This window comes from Sebastes fasciatus, chromosome 1, assembly GCF_043250625.1.
Source record: "Sebastes fasciatus isolate fSebFas1 chromosome 1, fSebFas1.pri, whole genome shotgun sequence".
Taxonomy (NCBI): domain Eukaryota; kingdom Metazoa; phylum Chordata; class Actinopteri; order Perciformes; family Sebastidae; genus Sebastes; species Sebastes fasciatus.
In genome coordinates, this window is record NC_133795.1 from 12,855,682 (window position 1) to 12,876,517 (window position 20,836).

Consider the following 20,836-nt stretch of genomic DNA (forward strand, 5'->3'; position numbering starts at 1 on the left):
TAGATATGCTTGCATACATTACGGTCTGTCGACCATTTACAAAAGCATAACTTAGTTTTCATATTAGTGAGCATGTTTCCCCACCTTCTAGGCTGTTCTGAGTTTCAGTTTGTGACACTGCTGTCAGTTCCATAATTGTCAAGGTCGTTATTCACATCACCTCAGGTATGCCGTCAGTGAAGTACTGTGATGTTGGTAGGCTAGTTTAGTTAATAAAAACACCAGATACGCAATGATAGAAAACAGCCAGGTCAAGAAAAGGCAGAAAACATATTCAAGAGGAACAGGAAAGTGTGTTTTTTTTGCCAATTAGAATGACAAGTGTGTGCAGCAGGAGGACAAACAACAAGCCATCATTGTTCTCCTGGTTGAAGATCACAGGAATGCAACACCTGTGAGACATACTTTTGAGTGTATTATGCAATTATACTGTAATGTTGGATCTCGTTCACCGCGGATGGATTACCTGTAGTATCTCAAGCAGGTTTCATATCTGATTCCTCATTTCCTCTGAAAAATGGTCTGCAGTAATCAACGTTTACGGTTTTTGCAGTGATATAAGCCACAACTTTCCGTTTATTATTGAGCTGGAAACAAAACCATACACGGATGTGTCGGTGAAACTAACCTTTGCTCTCACCGCAGTTTTCATTTCATTCAAGCTATATTTTCCTGAATGAATATACTTTGGTTCTGCTCTACACTGTAACAAACTCTGTCAGCAACACTGGCTTGCCACCAGATGATTAAACATTATGTGAGCTCCACACAGTTCTGCATGCTGCAGACTCAGTGGGTGGGCCCCTCGTCAAAGGAAAGATGCTAATGAGCTAACCCATACTGGTAAAAATCCATAGAGCCAATAGGCAGGCTCGGAAACACTAAGTCCAGTGTTTACTGGAGCTCTACATGCTAATTAAGAAACAACTGCTCTTTTCCTGAGCAGGCGTCTGGTTTTGGTATTTTTCATCCAGTTTGGGAAATGGCAAGTGTTTTCATGTGTAAAACTTCCTCAGTTAACCACAATGTAGTACTGTACCCTATTGTGTGTTAGAAACTTTACCCTGTATCAACGCTCTGTGGAGAAGGAGCGTCCTGGTGGTCCGGTGGTTTGAGGCACATACCATGTAGCTGTGATGTCCGGGGTGCATATCCGGGCTTAAGACCTTTGTCATGATAGGGAACAACCCCATGTTTTACTGCTTGTGTCAACTCTCTAATTAAGGCAACAAATTCCTCAATAAAAGTAAAATGTCATCTGGACTTGCAAAACTGTAGCAAGATAGTCAAGATTTCTAAGAAGCAAAATGAATGAAACAGCACAGGAGGGATTTCTGTAAAAAAGAAAAAACTGGATTTTGTTTGCCACCACCTTTCTGTGGATTAACTGGTGCAAATAAATGCATAACACGCCATGCAGACAAAATTTAACGCATCATGAATTCATGTTTATGCAATTAAGTATCTAGTCCGGTGCCAGTTCTGTAATTCAATTTGAATACATGATTTAGACGACGGGATGTTCCAGACTCTGTGTGTTTCACTTAGGGATGGAACAGAAAAACTAGCGGTTGTTGATGATGTGTGTTTCTGTTTTTGGGCGTGTGTGCTAGTGACAGGGGAAATATTGTGGTCGAGAGTGGCGGTGGGACTCCAGTACAATCAAGAGAAAGCTCAGCTGCGTTGAGATTAAGTGTCATGACATAGTGTGTGTGTATGTGTGGAGGATTACTAAGGTGGTCAGAACTTAAGGTCAGCGTAATCACCGGTAGCACCGCACACGTAACGTCCTGTTTCAAAGGTAAAGCGTATATATTTTGGCCCGTGCATTGCATGTATGTGTGCGTGCACATATTTTTCATGTGCATTTCTAGGTGGCTACTGACGAATGACAAACTATGAAAGAGAGGAGAGCAGAAGAGAGGAGAAGAAGTGGGGGGTGCATTGTTAGGGAATCCAAAGGCGGCGTAATTAGGCCCAATGGATCCCAGATGGCTGGCTGTCAGTGACGTGAGAAGAGGGACGAGCTCCTAATAGGAACCAGACGCACACAAACGCCTTTGAACTGCCGCTGAGAGAGAGCGAGAGAGAGAGAATGAGAGAGAGAGAATCAAACGCGGCATGGGCCGTGCGCTCTTGCTAAATAACTGGCAGCGGGAGACGAGAGGAAGTGAGGAGGAGAGCATAGAGGCGAGGAAAGTGGTCTCCCCTGAGTGAAGCATACAGTATGTGGGCGTCTCAGTCCAGATATGTCAAGGGTCTCATTTTTATCTACTTGTGTCACTTGCAAAAACAGAAACTTTTAAGTGTTTGCCACCTGCCCAAATTTGCTTTTTTTCATTTAAAAAAAAAAATCTTTATATCCGGAAAAGGTTTGCAGAGCGCTCATGCTTCTTCTTTTTTTCCAGCAGTGCTCTGCTTCACATTTAAACAGTTGCACACATTCACACCTGGCTGGGAGCTACCCCACCTTCTAGTGTTGGCCACTTACCAGGAGCGGATCGAGAACAGAGATCAAGCGCTTGGAACATGGCCTCCGATAATTTATCTTTCACCATTTTCAAATGGACGGAGTTTACAATGAAGTAAATGTTTGCAGTTAACAATCCAGGAAAAAAGTGTTCCAGTCGCAAATCAATCACCGAAACTATGCAGTGATTTGACTTTGATGGGGTTTTTTTAAACTTTACAGGCAACTTAAAATTCAATTTATTAAAATAACTAATCTGAATCAGTCTATTCTGATGTTAAATCCCTCAGTGACTTCCTCTCCCACATTATTATATTTTATACACTATTCCAAGTTCTCATTTTTTCACAAACTAAGAACACCTGTTGAAAACATGATTTCTTAAATGTGCTATCTAATTTCAGCGAGGCCACAGGGCTTGAATGAATGTAATATAAGATGCAGAATTTTTGTTCACAGCATGTTGTTTCCTCTCTTCCTCCACAGAGCCGTGGTGATGCCCATCGCCCACGAGTTCTCTCCTGATGTGGTGCTGGTGTCCGCTGGCTTTGATGCTGTCGAAGGACATTTGTCATCGCTGGGAGGCTACAAGGTCACAGCCAAGTGTAAGCCTCAATCAGCTCCTCATTCACATACAGCACATATTCACATTAACATGCTCTTACTCACAGACATGGATATGGATCAGTGTTAACATCACACAGAGTGCGGTCTGAAATCCATCTTACTTAGTTATATACTGTATTTCTATAATGATTTATCTGGTGTTGGTGAAGGTGAGTCATTGACCTCTGCCTCATATGAACCTGCTTTTGTTTTCTTTTTATTCGTACCTCTGTTTAGAGCAGGGGTGCCCAAACGTTTTACCTTGGAGGGCCAAAACTGGAACTTAATGGTGGGCAACGGGCCAAAAGCAAACACCTATTGTATTGTATTGTATTTTTAAGATGCAAAATAGTACTCGGATTCCAAGTTCCCCTAATTGAATATTCGTTTAGCTTTTACATAGTTAACCCCTTAAAATCCACCTGCTGAATACGAGTGGGCTCATTTCCAGTCATACCCAATTTATGCAATTCCAAGACTGTTTAGGGACCTCAGTATGCAGAAATACTACATTTTTAGAGTAAGCGAAAATAACACATTTGTACTGCATTAAAAAAACTGCATGTGTTTGCCCCAAACTGCATGTGATTATCATAAAGCGGGCATGTCTGTAAAGGGGAGACTCGTGGGTACCCATAGAACCCATTTTCATTCACATATCTTGAGGTCAGAGGTCAAGGAACCCTTTTGAAAATGGCCATGCCACTTTTTCCTCGCCAAAATTTAGCCTAAATTTGGAGCGTTATTTAGCCCCCCTCCCGACCTCACATAGTTGGTACCAATGGATTCCTTAGGGTTTTCTAGTTTCATATGATACCAGTATCTTCACTCGTATCTCTGCGGGCCCCGCTTTGGGCAGCCCCGTTTTAGAGGTTTAGAAGTGTTGATGTGAGACATTAGCATCAGGTGAGAAGCACTGTGTATTGCACATGATCAAAACAAGCCAAAACTTCCTGTTTTGGAAGTGCAATTTCGGAGAGAAGTGAAAGTTTGTTTGTGCACTGATTTGAGAAAATCTTTGTTTTCAGGAACTACTTTTTATTTTTAGATAAAATGTAGATCCGTAAATGATGAGCACAGGGACAAATCCTTGACCCGTCATTATCTAACTCAACCTCTCTTCCAGGTTTTGGCTTCCTGACCCGTCAGCTGATGTCACTGGCCGGGGGTCGGGTTGTCCTGGCTCTGGAGGGGGGACATGACCTCAAGGCCATCTGCGACGCCTCTGAAGCCTGCGTCAGCGCCTTGCTGGGCATGGAGGTGAGTACAGTACATGTGTGTGTTTCTGTAGAGATATACAGCATGTTATATCCTCTAACCACTCACTCTGTTGTGTCCCAGGTGGAGCCTCTCTCCCAGTCCGTGTTGGACCAAAAACCTTGTGAAAATGCTGTCAAGTCGCTGCAGAGAGTCATCCAGGTTCAGGGTGAGAACTAACACCTCAACACAACCTTTAGCATCCAAAGCCCTCAGCAGCACGTCATTCAGAGGGTTTACAGCACTGTGGAAAATATATACATACACATTTCAGAGTGTTTTCTGTTGTGATGAGTCTTGGGTGCATCAACAAAGAAATCAGCCACATGTTGACACACAATTTTTTGTATCCTATATGCCTATAGGCCAGCGGCGCAAACAAATAAGAATTGTACTAAAACATTTGAACTAATTTGTCCTACATGTTTCCAGTTTTGAAAACCTGCCGCTCACCTGCAAAGCTCGGCATTGTTACCGACCCGCTACCCGCAAATTATCACTAAATCAGTTCCAGACCTGAGCCGGCCTGACAAGTTAATACTGTGTAAGACTCACAGCCTGACCAGTAGGCTTATTAAATATGCTCTGAGCTGGTTGCTGGGCAGTATATGATAAAACTGTAGAGTTTTAGGAACTAAATAAATGTTAAAAAAGAGATAAATGATAAAACATGTTTTTACACCTGCAGATTGTGCATGCAGGCAGAAACGCCCACAGTTACACACTGATACCGCCCCAAAACCAAAACCAGGCGTAATGTTAGACACAGCTGGCACAGCGTGGACACCTTCATTAATTATTTTAATCTTCCGGCAGGACACTGGGATTTAATTTTTAATGGACTTTGTGTGTGGTGAGCTGTTGTGAAATATTCACAGTTTTTATATGTTGATGTTATTTCTAGAATAGCAGCAGACTATCAAATCTCCAAACCCAGTGTTTTATTATTTTGTCTCGAAATTTAAGGACTGTTTAAAGGTACAGTGTGTAGGATTTAGATTGCAACCAACTGAGTACCCCTCCGCTCAATCCTCCCTTCCAAGACTTCGGTAACGCGAGCCACCGAGTGCAAAACCGTGGTAAAGTTTTTCGCCTCTCTCAGAGACCATCCTTACCATAATAACACTATTTTACGAGCAACGGAAGTCAGACGGCGGCTGGCGGTAACACGGTTTTACACTCCGCGGGTCACGTTTCCGCAGTTTCACAAGCGTGTCAGAGAACTACATTGGCCTTCAGGTAACGTGAAAACACGAAAGGCTCTCTCTAGTGCCAGTGTTTGGTTTGTCCATTCTGGGCTACTGTAGAAACATGGCGGAGCAACATGGCGGACTCCGTGAAGAGGACCCGCTCCCTATGTAGATATGAAGGACTCATTATAAGCTAACGAAAACACAACAACTCTTAGTTTCAGGTGATTATACACTAATTAATATTATATTCCATTTCCGCTAATAGATCCCCCAAAATGCTACAAACTGTTCCTTTATGGACACAGAGGCATAAATTAGTTTTTCTAGATAATATGGAGGGAAGGAGCAGAACCGTGTTCAGAATGTATTATTTTGTATTATGAACCGTACAGTTTGCAGAATTACTGCAGCAGCACCAGCTGCGTTTTCACTGTCAGTCATATTTTCTGTGTTGCTCCCCACCTTTCAATTCTTAAATAAGAAAATAATTTTCACAATCTAGATGAATGGAAGCATTTTATTTTGATGTCTTTGGCCGTCCGTGGTGTTAATTAGGGGCTCAGTGATTTCTAGTATTTCGCACATCGGTGCTGATCCTTTATTCTTTTAGTAGTTCTACTAGTTGTTTGCAAGTGTTGGAAGCACTTACAAAACAAGTGTGTCTAATCTTCATCTGCTGTTTCAATTCTCCCTTTAAAGTTGTTGCCATCTTTCTTTGTTTAACCTTTCTCCTTCACTCTCACCTCCATCATCTGTCTCAGTCACCTTTACTTTCTCACTGACCAAGATCAGTCATAAGCTGCTTCGGTTAATGGCACATACACATTTGAAACGTCACAATAAATGTGAGGTGTAAATGTAAATATATTCCTATCAACTGATTTTATTTTCCTAGGTGTTGGCTGAAGTACATACTTTTAGATGAAGATGAGATCAAAGAAATACACCTGCTACTGTTGCACCTGATAATAGTCATACCACCATGTTCACCGCCTTATGTACATGGGAGGATTTCAAGTCGAGTCAATTTTTATCAATATATCCCGAAATGACTCAGAGGTCAACAAAAACAACGGAGGAGGCTTGGTACAATTACAATTACCAGGATTTTACAGGCAACATTTCAGGTTGTCCAAAGAAACTTTTTAAATTTTGTATTGGAAATAAAAACTTTGCTACTGCTTGTATCATTTTATTTTAACATTTTCAGTTTGATGAAAAATTAAACTGAAATTAATTGTCAATTTAGAGGAACATTTTTTAATTCTCAATCCACTGTTAAGCATCTTTTTTTTTATGTCCATGCTCTATAACTTCGGTCTCTATATTTCTCCACTTAGCACTCTCCTCCCTCCGTCTCCTCATCCCTCCTGCTCTCTGACCACCTCTCCTCCTTTACATCCCTGTCTCCCATCCCTCCCTCCAGCCGTCCCACACACAGACAGACACACACACACACACACACGGCCGCCCTGGCTCCAATTATCTTCAAACACTTCTCTGGCACACGACCTTCGCAACATCCCCTCCTGATTGCACACAAATGTTATCCCAACCAAATTAGATTAATTAAAAATATTTGCAAAGCCACAAGAATGTTAAGCCCATAATTTAGGCCCGGGGTGAAATATATGTGAGTTGCATGCGCGGCCAGAACACACACACGCTCTCATAGACGAACACATTTGCAAACACTGATTGATTTTACTTCCACTGTGTGTCACAGGACTCGAAACCTGGAGACCCTGAGAGAACAGATTTGAGTTTGAGTTTATATTTGTGAAATTATCAACATGGATATTTAGACCGGGGGCTGTTTATACGACAGTCAGTGCTTACATTCAGATCAAACAGCTACAACTGGTGGATCAAACACCAAGTACTGCTTTTTAATAATGCAGTGCAGGCACTTTCCCTCAAGGAACCATGAATGAAAACAACAGTGGAATACTGAGGTCATTAATCGTCCTCTCTTCCCCCTCCTCTCCCTCTTTTTCATCTTCTTGCATCCTGCAGGTGAGTACTGGCAGAGCGTAAAGGACTCGGCCGCCACCGTGGATCTGTCCTACCTGCAGGCGCAGAGACGGCGGCTGAGACGAGACTCGGACAGCGAGGCCATCATCGCCATCGCCTCGCTGTCGATGGGAGCTGTCGCTTCTGACAAGTAGGGACGACGTCATACTTAAAGGGATAGTTTGGATGTTTTGAAGTGGGGTTACATGAGGTACTTATCCATAGTCAGTGTATTACCTACAGTAGATGCCGGCGAGCAAAGCGTAATGGTCGGCACGGGGGCAAAGCAATGTACTGTTCTGGACGGGGGCAGCGGCAAAATATATTTTCGCCACCTAAAAGGATGGATCACCAAAAGAAACAATATTAGTTTAGTGTACGCTACATTTAGAGTATTAGAGCATAGATGAAGTGGTGAAAATATTCTAAATGTTGCGTACACTATAAACAGGTGAGCCTTTATTTTAGGAGGCTAAAATAAGTTTTTCTGCCGCCCCCGTCCACAGCAGTACGTTACTTTGCTCCCATGTGGTAACTCCTGTCTGCTTCTCCAAACTGGGGTCATGCAAACTATCATCTACTGTAGGTAATACACTGACTATGGATAAGTACCTCATACAACCGCACATTAAAACACCCGAACTCTCCCTTTAACATCTTCTGCTTTAGCACCATTACAATACGGAACTTTCATGTATTATAAAAATCTTTCTCTCTCGTTCATTCAGTGAACAGCCAGAAAAACTGACAGAGAAAGATGATTCCCTCTGAGGAAAGAGTCTCCTGACAGCTGCCTTTGACCAAGTCTCTATGGAAACACACACACACACACACACACACACACACACACACACACACACACACACAGAGAGCTATGCATTTGGACCATCACTGGAAGCAGATGTCCTCCTCAGTTCGACCACTGTATTCACTCCTCCACCTGCGTAACTACTGGCTCCAGTCTGACCACTCTGATGATTCAAACACACACTGAACATTCACCTGGGCACCATTCAATGCTCTCATGACGCCTCTACAGGCTTCTCCTGAAGGGGACATCGGCCTCTGAACGGAGAAAAAGTTGAAAAGAAAGACAACCAGAGGCGAATTAATGAAGGATCTTCACTCTCTTGTAGCAACATAGCGTAGCAGGAACACACACTTGACGAAGCACAGCTCTCCGCGACTTTAAATTCACCTTGTAAACGACTCCCACAAGAGCTGCGAGAGAGACCGTTGTAACCTTGAAGGCGGGGTCAAAGGTCACCCTGGGCTCATTGAAGCCAATCACTCCAAGCGGGGAAGGAGTCGTCCCCGCAGGACGTGCCGGTGAAGGAGAGCAGACACATCCTCCGCGTCCCACGATGATGATGTAATTTGTCTGAAGGTGACAAAGATCCAATGAAGGAAAAAAAGATCAGGAGCTTCTGATCGTTTTGCACTGCACCGCTCCGTAATGTGAACTGGACAAGATGGAGGAAGACGCGGCCATGTTGACAATCAAACATCTTGTTTGTTCATGTTTTTTTAGTTTATTTGAATATTCATTCATTTGACCTTTGGCACACATTTTTGTGAATGTGAGCAGGAGTTTTTTTAAGAATCCAGTAAGAGTGAAGCTACAGATGCATGTGTTTCATATTGTTTTGTATGTCCACATATTTTCTTAAATCGTTTTTTCTTTCATAGCCTGTCGGGCGAGCATATGCGGCGAGAGTCTGCAGTTATTGTTATGGCTCCCCGGCAGATAAAAGAAGACACCGCAGCCTTTGATGAAGTGCGTCTTAAAAGTGTCGACATGCTGTAGTTTGCATCGGTGGCATTAGTCACAATGAAGAGCTAATACCTCCAGTCATTGGAGCATCAATATCAGGGGAGGAAGAGATTCTTTACACGTCAGCAAAGACACAAATCGCCCATGATGCCTCAGTGCAGCTTGACCACTCAGAAATGATTGTATATGTGACGATGCAGATCACATTTTGGGTGAGACTTAATGACAATCCCACGATTAAAGTGCACTTACGTTGCCTTCAGGACGAGAAGATCAGAACGACTTAAAATCTGAGCTCGGACCAGTGTTTCTACCTGTGGACGTACATTCCTGCTGTACTTAATGTAATTCATTGCAAACTCTTTCATAATGAGGACAAACTGACCTTCGTTCGTCATTGACGTAGCAGCGTTCTGTTTACTCTCCGCCGCGGGGACGTTTGGCTCCCCGGACCAAACAGCGACGTTTTAGCAGCAATAATACTGAGATAGTTGAATATCCACACAGTGCAATTGGACACAGGTTAAGCGAAACCAAAGTTTATGAGAACAATGTGCCGTCGCTGGACTGGCATGGCTTAAAGAACTTCAAAGACTTTGAAGAGTTTGTGAATGTTTCTTTTTTTTTTTTTTTTATCCAAACAGTCGAACAGCACCGAAAGCACAGGACGGATATATAAACAAATTTCTCCAAAGAAAAAAAACTATTTATACATTCAGATTCCGTGTCTTTGAAGTGCTCTTTGCATGTCTAACACAATTATGACGGTGCTATGGATTATTCTTTTTTAAGTTTGCCTTTTTCTTTCTTTCTTTCTTTACGTTGTGTACGCAACTCAAAATGAAATCGAATCTTTAATGTAATGAAAATGTGAAAACAAGCTCCTTATCATGTAGGACAGTCCGAGTGTTTACGAGAACATTCACGACAGTGACCTGACATATCTAATGTCTTATCTTTTGTCTTATGCAAATGACTTATTTTTGTATTTGATCTCAAAAATGAACCCTGTGTGTACTTAGAGACCAAATTGTCAGCCTGTGTGCCTTGAATGCTGACCGACCTGTGTGAAGGTAGCCTTAACTAACTGGATCTTAATGAAAACTGCAGGCAAAGTCCAGTTTTCTCTTAACTGACTCTCTGACTAGTTTCTGTACAGTGTACATATTGACTTTGTGTTGTTTTTTTGTCTGACTTTGTCTTTTCTACTATTTTTGTTTCCAGAAAAAAAAATCCTTAATAAAGGTAAATTATATACATTTGAATAAGATTGTTTATTTCTAATGGCATGCTCATTTTAACTTTAATATTGCTTCATTTTATTTTAGCAAATTCACCAACGGCTTCCTCTCATATCTGAATTAATGCCGACACGTTATTCCTTTTGATTATCAAATTATTACACTTGTATACAGCATCAAGAAAACTTTTATTGTCCACAGGAGCTGACACAATAAAGATATCAAAAGCAAAATGCAAAACAATACAAAAGAAACAAACAGTAATTAGACTATCAAATGAATCCTCTACTTTATGGCTGGAATCACTTCTTCATCACTTTGGGCGCTTTTTTTTTTTTTTTACAAGAAACCTTCTGCTTTGACTTTATTATTCAGTGAAAACGCTCGCAGCAGGTTTGCAAAGATATTTCTTACAGTAAAGCGGCAGGAAAAAAGACACGCAGATTGTCTTGCATTTTTAAAAAAATACAACTTTCTGCGACGCTCACTAATAACAGAAAAGCTGAAGTGGAAATCAACAGAAGTGGCTGAACTCTGATCAGTGGTTTAAGACATTTTTCCCATGGGCATTTTTCATTAAGTGTAATAATGCATGAGCAGAGTTAAAGTCATACAGTGTGCACACACCAAATTCACAAACAGATATAAAATACACAGAAAGCTATCCAGTTCCTACAGCACAACACAAGAGTAGAAGATCTGCATCAGATTCCTCGTGCTCCTCTTTTTCCCACAAGACGGGGCTTCGAGAGCCAGAGCGATTAGCTTATTAGCATTTTAGCTGTAAACATTCATTGGCTGTGACCGCCCTCTAACCATCACTGTGCCATTATCATTAGTCATCTTAATGTCTGTCTGGCAGTGAGTCATCCGATGCGAAGAGTCGGCTGGATGATGGTTATCACGGTGTTACCCAAAGGCACTCGAACCAGCAGCCATTTTGTTTCATTGTCAACGCAGGCCAGCTGTTTGTTTGTTTTTTTCCTTGTTTTCTTCATTCAAAATGTTCAGCGCTCGACTCTCAAGCAGCGTTTCAGAAACGCAGTCAGAGTCGAGCTGCAGGAATACATCTCAGTGTCATGAGTCGAGTCCAGAAAAAGAGAAAAAGAAAGATTAAAAAAAATGGGGGATTTTCTGGTGAGGCAGGAACACATTTTCTTCTTTGAGTGAATTTTCCATTTGTCGGTTTTCTGCAGAGAAAAAACAGACGAGTCAACGTTAAAACACTTTTAAAGATAAGAAGACATTTCATTACTCGTGTGACATATTTGTGCAAAAACAAAAAAAGGAGCTCTGAAAGTCTTTTGCGTTGAGGTTATAAATCGTGTGTACAAACAAACAAACACTTCTGTTTAGTGGAAAGTGGAAAAATCCCTACAGCTCCTTTAACTTCTCCTCTCTTGTTTTAACAAGCAAACATTTCATCTGGAGCGCTCTCAGCTCACCCTAATTACAGTGTTGCTTTCCATGCTTCAAGAAAGACACACACAGAGAGAAGAAGAAGAAGAAGAAGTCAGTAAGAGTTAGATGTATTTTTGTGGGTGTCACATGACTCTCATTACGCCATAAAAGCGTGAATGTGTAAATCGAAAGCTTTTCTTTGTCATGTAATGTGACAAAGTGCAGGGCGACCTCTAATCTGCTGTTTGCTTTTGAAGCTCACATTTATCCGTCTGGTTTAACAAGGAGATACTTCGGTTATGATTTGATGCTATATTAAAAAATAAATTTAATTGAATTGACAATATTTAAAGTTGCAATCCTTAAGATTTTCATGAAATCAGATTCCACGTTTGATGCTACTCGTGGTCGTAATTTTTTTCTGCAGTTGCCATTCAATTAATGTGCATTTATTTATCACCTCTCTATATTGTAGTTTTTAGTGGTAGTGGCGGAGTCCGCCACCTTTGCACTGGATTTAGATTGCCTATACTGAAACACGAGAGATTCACAGGAAACACTTGTTAAAGAAAACACATTTAAAGCTGGTTTTGGGGAGCATTTTCATTTATTTATGTATTTATTGACACTTTTATTTTAAATCGCTCTTAACGCATTCTGTTTCTGTGAATTATGCGTGTAATTGTTTGACAGATCCTGATGCATTTTGGACCCCAGTTATGTGGCGTAATGTTGCCTACGTGTCAAACCAGAAGTCATTCCTCCATCTACCCCTGCAGCTGTCTGAGCAAGGCGCATACAAATGCACAAGCACATATGCATGCAGCAGTCAAATGCACACACACTAAAACACACACACAACCCTCCCACCTGCGCTCGGCTCACAGTTTGGGTCTCTAAAAATAAAAATGACTATCAGAAGCCGCAACTTCTGGATGAGACTTTTAAAACGCAGATGAGCCGCAGAGGACTTTACATCTGGTCTCAGATCAGTCCGGAGTGAAAGCCAGAGATTTAATATGCACAGCAGAGCATCCAACAGCTGGTCAGTCCAAACTCTAAAACACACACACACACACACACACACACACACATGGACGCAGCAGAGCCAGGGGTTCCGGTAGAGGAAAGAGCAGTGACAGGCGTTTTGATTATAGTATAAACAGAAGTATTGTTTTTTTTTCCAACTCAAACAGAACAATCCTCTCATTCTGAGAGTCTCATCGTGAGCCAGACACCCACACGTCCTAAAATCATGCTCATCAAAATGTACAAAAATGTACAAAACTGTACAAAATGCTGTGCGTTCATGTCCGTGTTCGTGTATGTGTGTGCTGTATGTAGCAAATGAACCGCACATTTGTTTTATCTGTTCAAAATGTACCTTAAAGGGTGATTCGTCAAGTATTTAATACTCTTAGCAACATGGGAGTGGGCAGATATGCTTGCTTTATGCAAATGTATGTATATACTTATTATTGAAAATTAATTAACAACACAAAACAATGACAAATATTGTCCAGAAACCCTCACAGGTACTGCATTTAGCATAAAACAATATGCTCAAATCATAACATGGCAACCTCAAGCCCAACAGGCAACAACAGCTGTCAGTGTGCTGACTTGACTGTGACTTGCCGCAAAACTGCATGTGATTATCATAAAGTGGGCATGTCTGTAAAGGGGAGACTCGTGGGTACCCATAGAACCCATTTTCATTCACATATCTTGAGGTCAAAGGTCAAGGGACCCCTTTGAAAATGCCCATGCTAGTTGTTCCTTGCCTAAATTTTGCGTAAGTTATTTAACCTCGTTCCACAAGATAGTATAACATGGTTTGTACCAATAGATTTCTTAGGTTTTTCTAGTTTCATATGATGCCAGTATCTTCACTCTAGCTTCAAAACTGAGCCCTTTACAACCTAAAACATGCATTAATGCGTTAAAGAAATTAGTTGCATTTAAACAAATTTGCGTTAACAAGTTATTATTACTTTAACTTTGACAGCCCTAATACTTTTTCGTGAAGTATACAGATGGTGTAAACCCTGTTTAAACCAATGATCTAGTTATTTTCTTAGTAAAAAAAACTATGTTGAGTGGACAAAATATACAGGAAACAACTTTTATAATTATCTGCAATCCAATGCATCGACATGAATCACAGCCTCAAATCACTTCATATGCAACATTATGTGTCCCAATTATTTTGTCCACCCCTTACATATCATCTACCATAGAGGAGATGACTTTTTAAACTTTCAGAAAAACTTAAAAAAGAGACTGAAACTTTAATATTTTGATGACATCCTTGATATTTATGATGTTCTGTGGATATTCACATATAAAAGTGAAACAAACGTCATTTAACGCATGTATACACACTGTTTTAAATGACACACACACACACACACACACACACAGAGATGCATGCATGCACACTCTGTCTCTGTTGTTTCTCTTCCTAAACCTCATCATCTTTCCTAAACTTAGACATTCAGGCCTTGAATCTCCAGCACTTTTTGCGGCGGCCCCTGCAGAGCTGATGATAACAGGCAGAGCAGGCAAAGTGGTGGGTCATCATAACTACCGCGCTGCGTTCAAGGACGTTCCGCTACCACGTGAAAGGGGCCTTGGCATTCCACTGAGTGCAGCCCTCGACGTCTGCTGCTGCTGAGGCCACTGGAGGTTTAATAATAACGCTGAGTGGAACACCTGCAGTGTGCACATGGCCGGCGGCTGCATGTGTGTGTGTGTCTGGACAGTGTAATGTGTTGTATGTAGCCTGTGTAGTGGTACCTGCAGGACTGATTCCTGCACAGTGTGTAACTGTGTGAGTGTGTTTGAAAAACTGTCATCTAGCTGATGTCATCTGCATCTCGTCACATTTCTGCCCCCATTTAGTGCTTATCTTCTATGTTGTCATTTTATTTTGAAGGACTTCCTGGCTGCCTTTTTTTTCCCCAGAAATGAAACTGTAAGTCTCATAAAACTAAAAGGTTGTGAGATAAAATCACCGAAACAACATCTGCAAGTGTATTCCTGTTTACTAATCTGCAGATGTGTTCACATAAACACACACACACACACACACACACACACACACACACACACACACACACACACACACACACTGCACAGGTAATTAAAGCTCACTACAAACACACACACATGTACATGCGCTGACACACACACACACACACACACACACACACACACACACACACACACACAGGCCCGTGTGCCTGACCCTAACCCTGCTACACACACCTTCCTAATACCTCACAACTGTTTCCAATCTAAAGGTTCCTGCTTGTCTGGGCCCCGGCGGGGCCTGATTGCACGATACAAGATCCTGAGGAGAGAGGGCAAGGCTGCAGGGTAGAGAGAGAGAGAGAGAGAGAGAGAGAGAGAGAGAGAGAGAGAGAGAGAGAGAGAGAGAGAGAGAGAGAGAGAGAGAGAGAGAGAGAGAGAGAGAGAGAGAGAGAGAGAGAGAGAGAGAGAGAGAGATGTGCCTCCACTTATTTCTCCCCACTCTCCCTTTCTTTCTTTCTTGCTCTCTTTCTTTCTTTCTTTCCCTCCTTTCATGCTGTACCTGTGCAGGAATCTGGTGTCTGTTAAACCGGTTGAAAAAAAGCAGACCCTGTGTGAAGTCGATCCGACAGATTCTGGAGGAAAACATTTGTCTTAAATACATCAGAGGTCTGTCAAACACAGGAGAGTTTAGATTACGGTGATGATAACGTGCTGTTCGTTCACTCTAGTCAATAAAGTAAAAACAACCAAAGTGCTTCAAAATCTTGGTTATGTTTTACCTAAATTATTGTGTTATTTTTAATGTTATCTGTTGTGGACTTCAAGAGAGGTTTGTTCATACACTGGATGTGTTTGGACAGCATTTATAGACATTTATTTAAATTCTTTTCCTGAGCATTTTGATACTTTATCTGATTTTAAAATGATTATATGCATTTGTTTATAATTTGTTTATTTTTTATAATTTCACGTGAAGCATATTGTATTGCAGTCTTACGTCAAAGATTCAGTACAAGCAATTTATTACATGTAAATTAGATCTGTGTTTTTTTTAAACTTTTGCTATATTTTTTTTAAATTACTTTTATAACATGAAATATCTCTTGACATTGACATCTTTTTTGCAAGAGTTGCACCCAAAATGGCAGAACAATTTGCACAGAACAAACACTTTGATGACTTACTTTATGTTATCTGAGCTACGTAACATTTATTAACGAAATCAGTTTTATGTAACGACAAACATCTAAATGTCAGCCAATAATTAACAGCCTATTACCCTTTACAAAAACAGTTAAAAAAAACCCCCAAAAAACAACAAGAATAAAATAAGTTTAGCAGTTTTAGTGATCAGTGATCTTTTTTTAGATGCAGTAAAAGTTTGAACTAAACATATTCGCATTAAAACATCAGAATTAAATACCATAATTTGTATCATAATATAACTGACATGTTTTTCTAAAATGTTATTGTTAAACCTTGGGGAACAATTTTTGTATATTTGCATTAAAAGAATTAAAAAATAAACAAAGTTTATTTCCTATTTATAAACCTGAATGCAAAGTTAAACAAACTAATAATCTAATAAGTATAGGCCTAAACAGAGGCCCACTCAGCTTGTGTTGATGTGTTGTAATTTAGTCATTTACACAGTTTATGATTCTATTTAGAATTTATATTAATTTATAAATACGTCAGTTTATGCACAGTTATAAATGTGCTTTAAAGAACAACTTTGCTTTAAGTTGTTTAGTCTGAATATATTTGTGATCGAGCCTTTTCACAATATGCTGCATGTCTCACAATTATTTATAAAATTCAAAGTTTTATCTTTGCATTTATTTGAACAGGATATTTTAAGCACAGATTTTTTATTCCTGGATGTGTATTTTGTTTGTGACATGCATTCGCGGTATTTATTTGTTGAGCTGCAAATAATGTCCTAAAACACTCATTTTGAACATGGACAGAATCACCAGGACATGTGTGCTGATGACATGGTGAATACTGAAGTGTGGAGAGGAGTGTACACATGTGCATGTTGTATGTTTTCTGCATGCTAACTGTGTAAGTGTGTGTTTGTATATTTTGTCCATACCTGAAGGGGCTGCAGTGGAGCGTCTTGTTGCACTGGACTAAACTGAGGGACAGACAAGGGAGAGCAGTGGAGACATTGGAAGGGGGACATGCAAAGATCCAACTCTGGATGTTAATACTGGTGTAGAGATGGAGGGAAACCAGTATGGAGCAGGAATGTATGCAAAGGTTTGAGATGAAGAGGTTAAGATCAGACCAGAGGGGGGAAGAATTCAGAGGGTCAGAGGTCAGGAAACGGGTGCAAACACAGACACAGGCGGTGGGGTGGAGATGTGGACACGAGAGGGTTTTAGGAGAGAATGGGGTCCTAGTGGCTGGCGGACATGGCCCAGGCCCCCTCCATCCTCCACACGGAGAAGGCGTAGCTCAGTCTTTCGTGGGCCAGGTAGTTGCAGCTGGCCAGCTTGGCGTCCATCTCGTCGCTCTGCAGCACCTGGTAGAGGAAGTCGATGTAACGCGAGGCCAGCTTCAGGATCTGGATCTTGCTCAGCTTGTCTGAAGGTAGCGTGGGGATGATTTTGCGTAGAGAGGAGAAGGCGTCGTTCAGGGACTGAGTGCGTTGACGCTCCCGCACGTTGGCGATGACCCGCTGAGAGTGGAGGTCCTCGAAGGGCTGGTCCAGCCGGGGTCCCAGCGACGTCGGGGCCAACGACACCACCGTCGTGGGGCTCTTCTTCACCTTCTTTGGCCCGGTCGGCAGCAGGCTGTTGGGGCTGCCCGTGCTGCTCTCCTCCGCCTGGCCGAGGCTATCCTTCTTAGGGAAAGGGGAACGCTTTCGGTTTCCTCCTTGGAGGTTCTTCTTCGATCCTCTCTCCAGTTCCTCTTCGCTGGCCCCCAGACCTCCTTCGGGGGAGTTGGTGCAGGACACCTCTTCTCTCATTGTACTGTCCACAAACAACCTTTCAGCCTCCACTGCAAAGACGTGCTGCGATGCTCCTTTTCTGACAAGCTCGTGCAACAAAAGTCTTCTCTCTCGTTAAAAGAAAGTCACGGCTTCTGAAGCTCCATCGGGTTGCACGTCGCTCTGGCTCTCCTGTTTCCTGGTCACCTTGTTAAATTTCTCACTTTCACATTCCCCCTCTCAACCTGGCAGACAGAACAACAACAAACCATCTGACAGGCAGGTCCACCTCCGCCTCTTTTATACCCAAACACTAACTCGGGGCCTGCGGGCAGTTCTCTTTGGCTGAGCGGACTTCCAGAGGGCGTGGTCCGGCAAGATCCAGGCAGAGAAGCAGGAAGTTGTGCGTTAGCGGGGCGGGCGGTGGAGGAAGGGGGTAAGTGGAGCTCTCAGCCAATAAGAAGCGCTGTGTCTAATGTTGCAGGGATGTCTGAAGCTTTATGGGTTCCAGATTTTGGGCTGGAGCATCAGTCCGCATGCACCCTCGTGTCTGCATTCTCGTTCGTCAACTCATTATTAGGACAGAAATAAATGTTTTATTTCTTACAGTCATCAGTGTAATATTATTATATTATGGACACACATTCTCAAAAGCTTTTTTTTCTACAACATAAAAGACATAAATCATGTGCACTGATGTAAAACTTCATTTTTTTCTTTAAAATGAGTGAGAGTTCACACTAACATGGTTTTTATCACTCTGATAACCAGGCGCTATAAAAACAAATCCGTTAAATCCACGGGTCACAACGTGGGCCGAATCAAAGAAAATACTGCAGATGAAAAGACTGAAGGTTGGATTTATAGGTTAAACAATGCACTTTATGATGTGGACTTTATGTTTATAAAATGGTACACATTATAAATTTTACCATGACAGACCGTAAAGTCATGCAAACCCCCAACAAAAAGGATTTTACAGAAATCTGTTTGTGGGAGAAAATGTGAGGTTGTGCAAGCACGCAATGCATCCTGGAAAAAATTTCATGAGAAGAGCTTATAATTGTCTCTGTAGATTTATTTTATATTTATTTTTACCTTTATTTAACCAGGCAAATTAATTAAGAATTCTTATTTACAAAGGCGGCCTTGCAAAAGGCAAAGCATCTTGAGGGAAGGGGTTAGGGGGTAAAAAAGAAATATTAAAAGTTAAGTAGACACTGATGAACACTGAACTGCTAAAAAAACTCTCAAGACGTCCGTTATCTAACACATAACCAGTGCTTGGTTTAGAGCAGTGACGTCAGCTGCTCCCAGTCATCTATGTTCGGTTTCGAAGGACCCTGAATAAACCCTGACCTCAGTGGCCCAGTGACCTCAGTCTGCAGAGGTGAGAGAGCACCTAATTGTGCCATCCATGGCCTCGAGGCCGAGCCGACACATGTTCCACCTCCTCACCGCCAACCCATCTGGGTCTGCAGCCACTTAGAGACGTTCTCTACACGTTGGCAGTCGTGACACAGCAGACAGGTCTTCTTGAGAAAATGACGGCTCATGTTTGTTGTAGTACAACCCGTAATTTGGACAAATTACTTATCTTGCGCAAACCTACCTCTGAATTCGGTTTCCCAACATCGTGTCCGTTTATACCTTTTCATGCGTCACGACTTGAGTGACTCATGAGTGGATCACTGCAGAGAAATCTTGTGGGGAGTTTTCCGCTGCTCTAAGCTGCAGAAATTTGGTACTTTTTGATGACAGCATACTTAATGGCAGCCTTAACATTTCAACACCTCCAAAGGTTCTCTTTTTACAAGAGTTTCCAAAACTGATTTAGTCACTGTCCTGAGATGTTACATGAAGATGCACGGGACAAGACATTCAGAAACTTGTGTTATTTACTAACAGAAGTTTCCCGGGTTGCGTCTAAACCTCATTTCATTCTTGACACGCCGCTTGACGGCTCCTACCCGACAATTTGGGTGTGATTGCCGCGGCGTTTGAAGGGCCGTGTGTGCAGAGAGCAGTTCAGAAGATTTTTGATGAGCCTCGTGATTGCGCTGGTTTACATTTCATTCAGAGAGAGAGACGTCGAACGGAAAGTAGCTCGATCCCAGTTGGGTTCAATCAACTCGGAAGAAAAAAAAAAAAAAAAGCTCATCTGGCCATCAAAGCGAGGCCATGGACAGAGACAGTGAATTATATGAGGTTGTATTTACATAACAGGCCAAGTCAACTCCAGGATTAACTGGTATTAGAATTGGGGCTTATTGGGAGCTCTGGTGGAGACAGTGGAGGGACAGGAAAGTCATTGTTGCCGAGGCTAATCTCGGGAGCTGCCGCTTACCTTTTAGCGAAAGCGTGGCTCCGTGCCACCATGATGGAAAAAATGAGCTAACGAAGCGAGTAGGCCTACAGGAATGTCGTGGCACATAGAAGAACAGAAGAAAAAGAGAGGGAGAGAGAATGGGAGAAGAATAAGAAAAGGGGAAAAAGAAAAGGAGAAGAAAGGAGAGGGAGAAGGGGAAAAAAAGTGAGGCTGTCCAAACAGAACCAGATGCAGGAGTGTGGAGGCTCGTTTGATCTCTGTCCTCGTAGGCTGATTGATGTTGCACATTTCATTTCCTTGTCAGAGTCTTGACATAATGTTTCACTAAACACTCAGGCCCCGCTCTTGTCTTTGTTTTATTTCCACGGGGGGCGTGATTAACCCTTTCTGGAGCTGAAAATAGATCATACGCATATCAATATATATCAGTATATATTGGCTTACACGCACAGGGAGAGGCTTGGATATCAAAGAAGTATGCCGATGTATTGTCTGTTTCTGCCTCTACAACATATGGTTCAGTCCTGACTGAAATACTGCACTGAGGAGCGGCCATGTTGAAACTGTTTTGAAGTTCT

The 20,836-nt window shown here is 41.9% G+C and overlaps 2 protein-coding genes across 5 annotated transcripts in view; one reads left to right on the forward strand and one right to left on the reverse strand.

Annotated features, from left to right (window-relative positions):
- Positions 1–10,578, forward strand: part of LOC141764573 (histone deacetylase 7-like) — a 71,616-nt gene extending 61,038 nt beyond the window's left edge. For all 4 annotated transcript variants that reach the window (XM_074629892.1, XM_074629899.1, XM_074629885.1 and 1 more), the window contains exons 21-25: positions 2,957–3,075; positions 4,203–4,336; positions 4,418–4,502; positions 7,543–7,690; positions 8,268–10,578. In XM_074629892.1, the coding sequence (XP_074485993.1) occupies positions 2,957–3,075; positions 4,203–4,336; positions 4,418–4,502; positions 7,543–7,690; positions 8,268–8,310 (529 nt within the window). In that variant the 3' untranslated portion in view covers positions 8,311–10,578. The remainder of the gene's footprint in view (positions 1–2,956; positions 3,076–4,202; positions 4,337–4,417; positions 4,503–7,542; positions 7,691–8,267) is intronic.
- On the reverse strand, positions 9,928–18,245 carry LOC141764691 (twist-related protein 2-like). The gene is made up of 2 exons (XM_074630111.1): positions 17,090–18,245; positions 9,928–11,744 (listed from the first exon to the last, which is right to left on the reverse strand). Exon 1 carries the CDS (start codon positions 17,966–17,968, stop codon positions 17,396–17,398), a length of 573 nt encoding a protein of 190 aa, XP_074486212.1. The 5' UTR covers positions 17,969–18,245; the 3' UTR covers positions 9,928–11,744; positions 17,090–17,395.
- Positions 18,246–20,836: the final 2,591 nt, after the last annotated feature.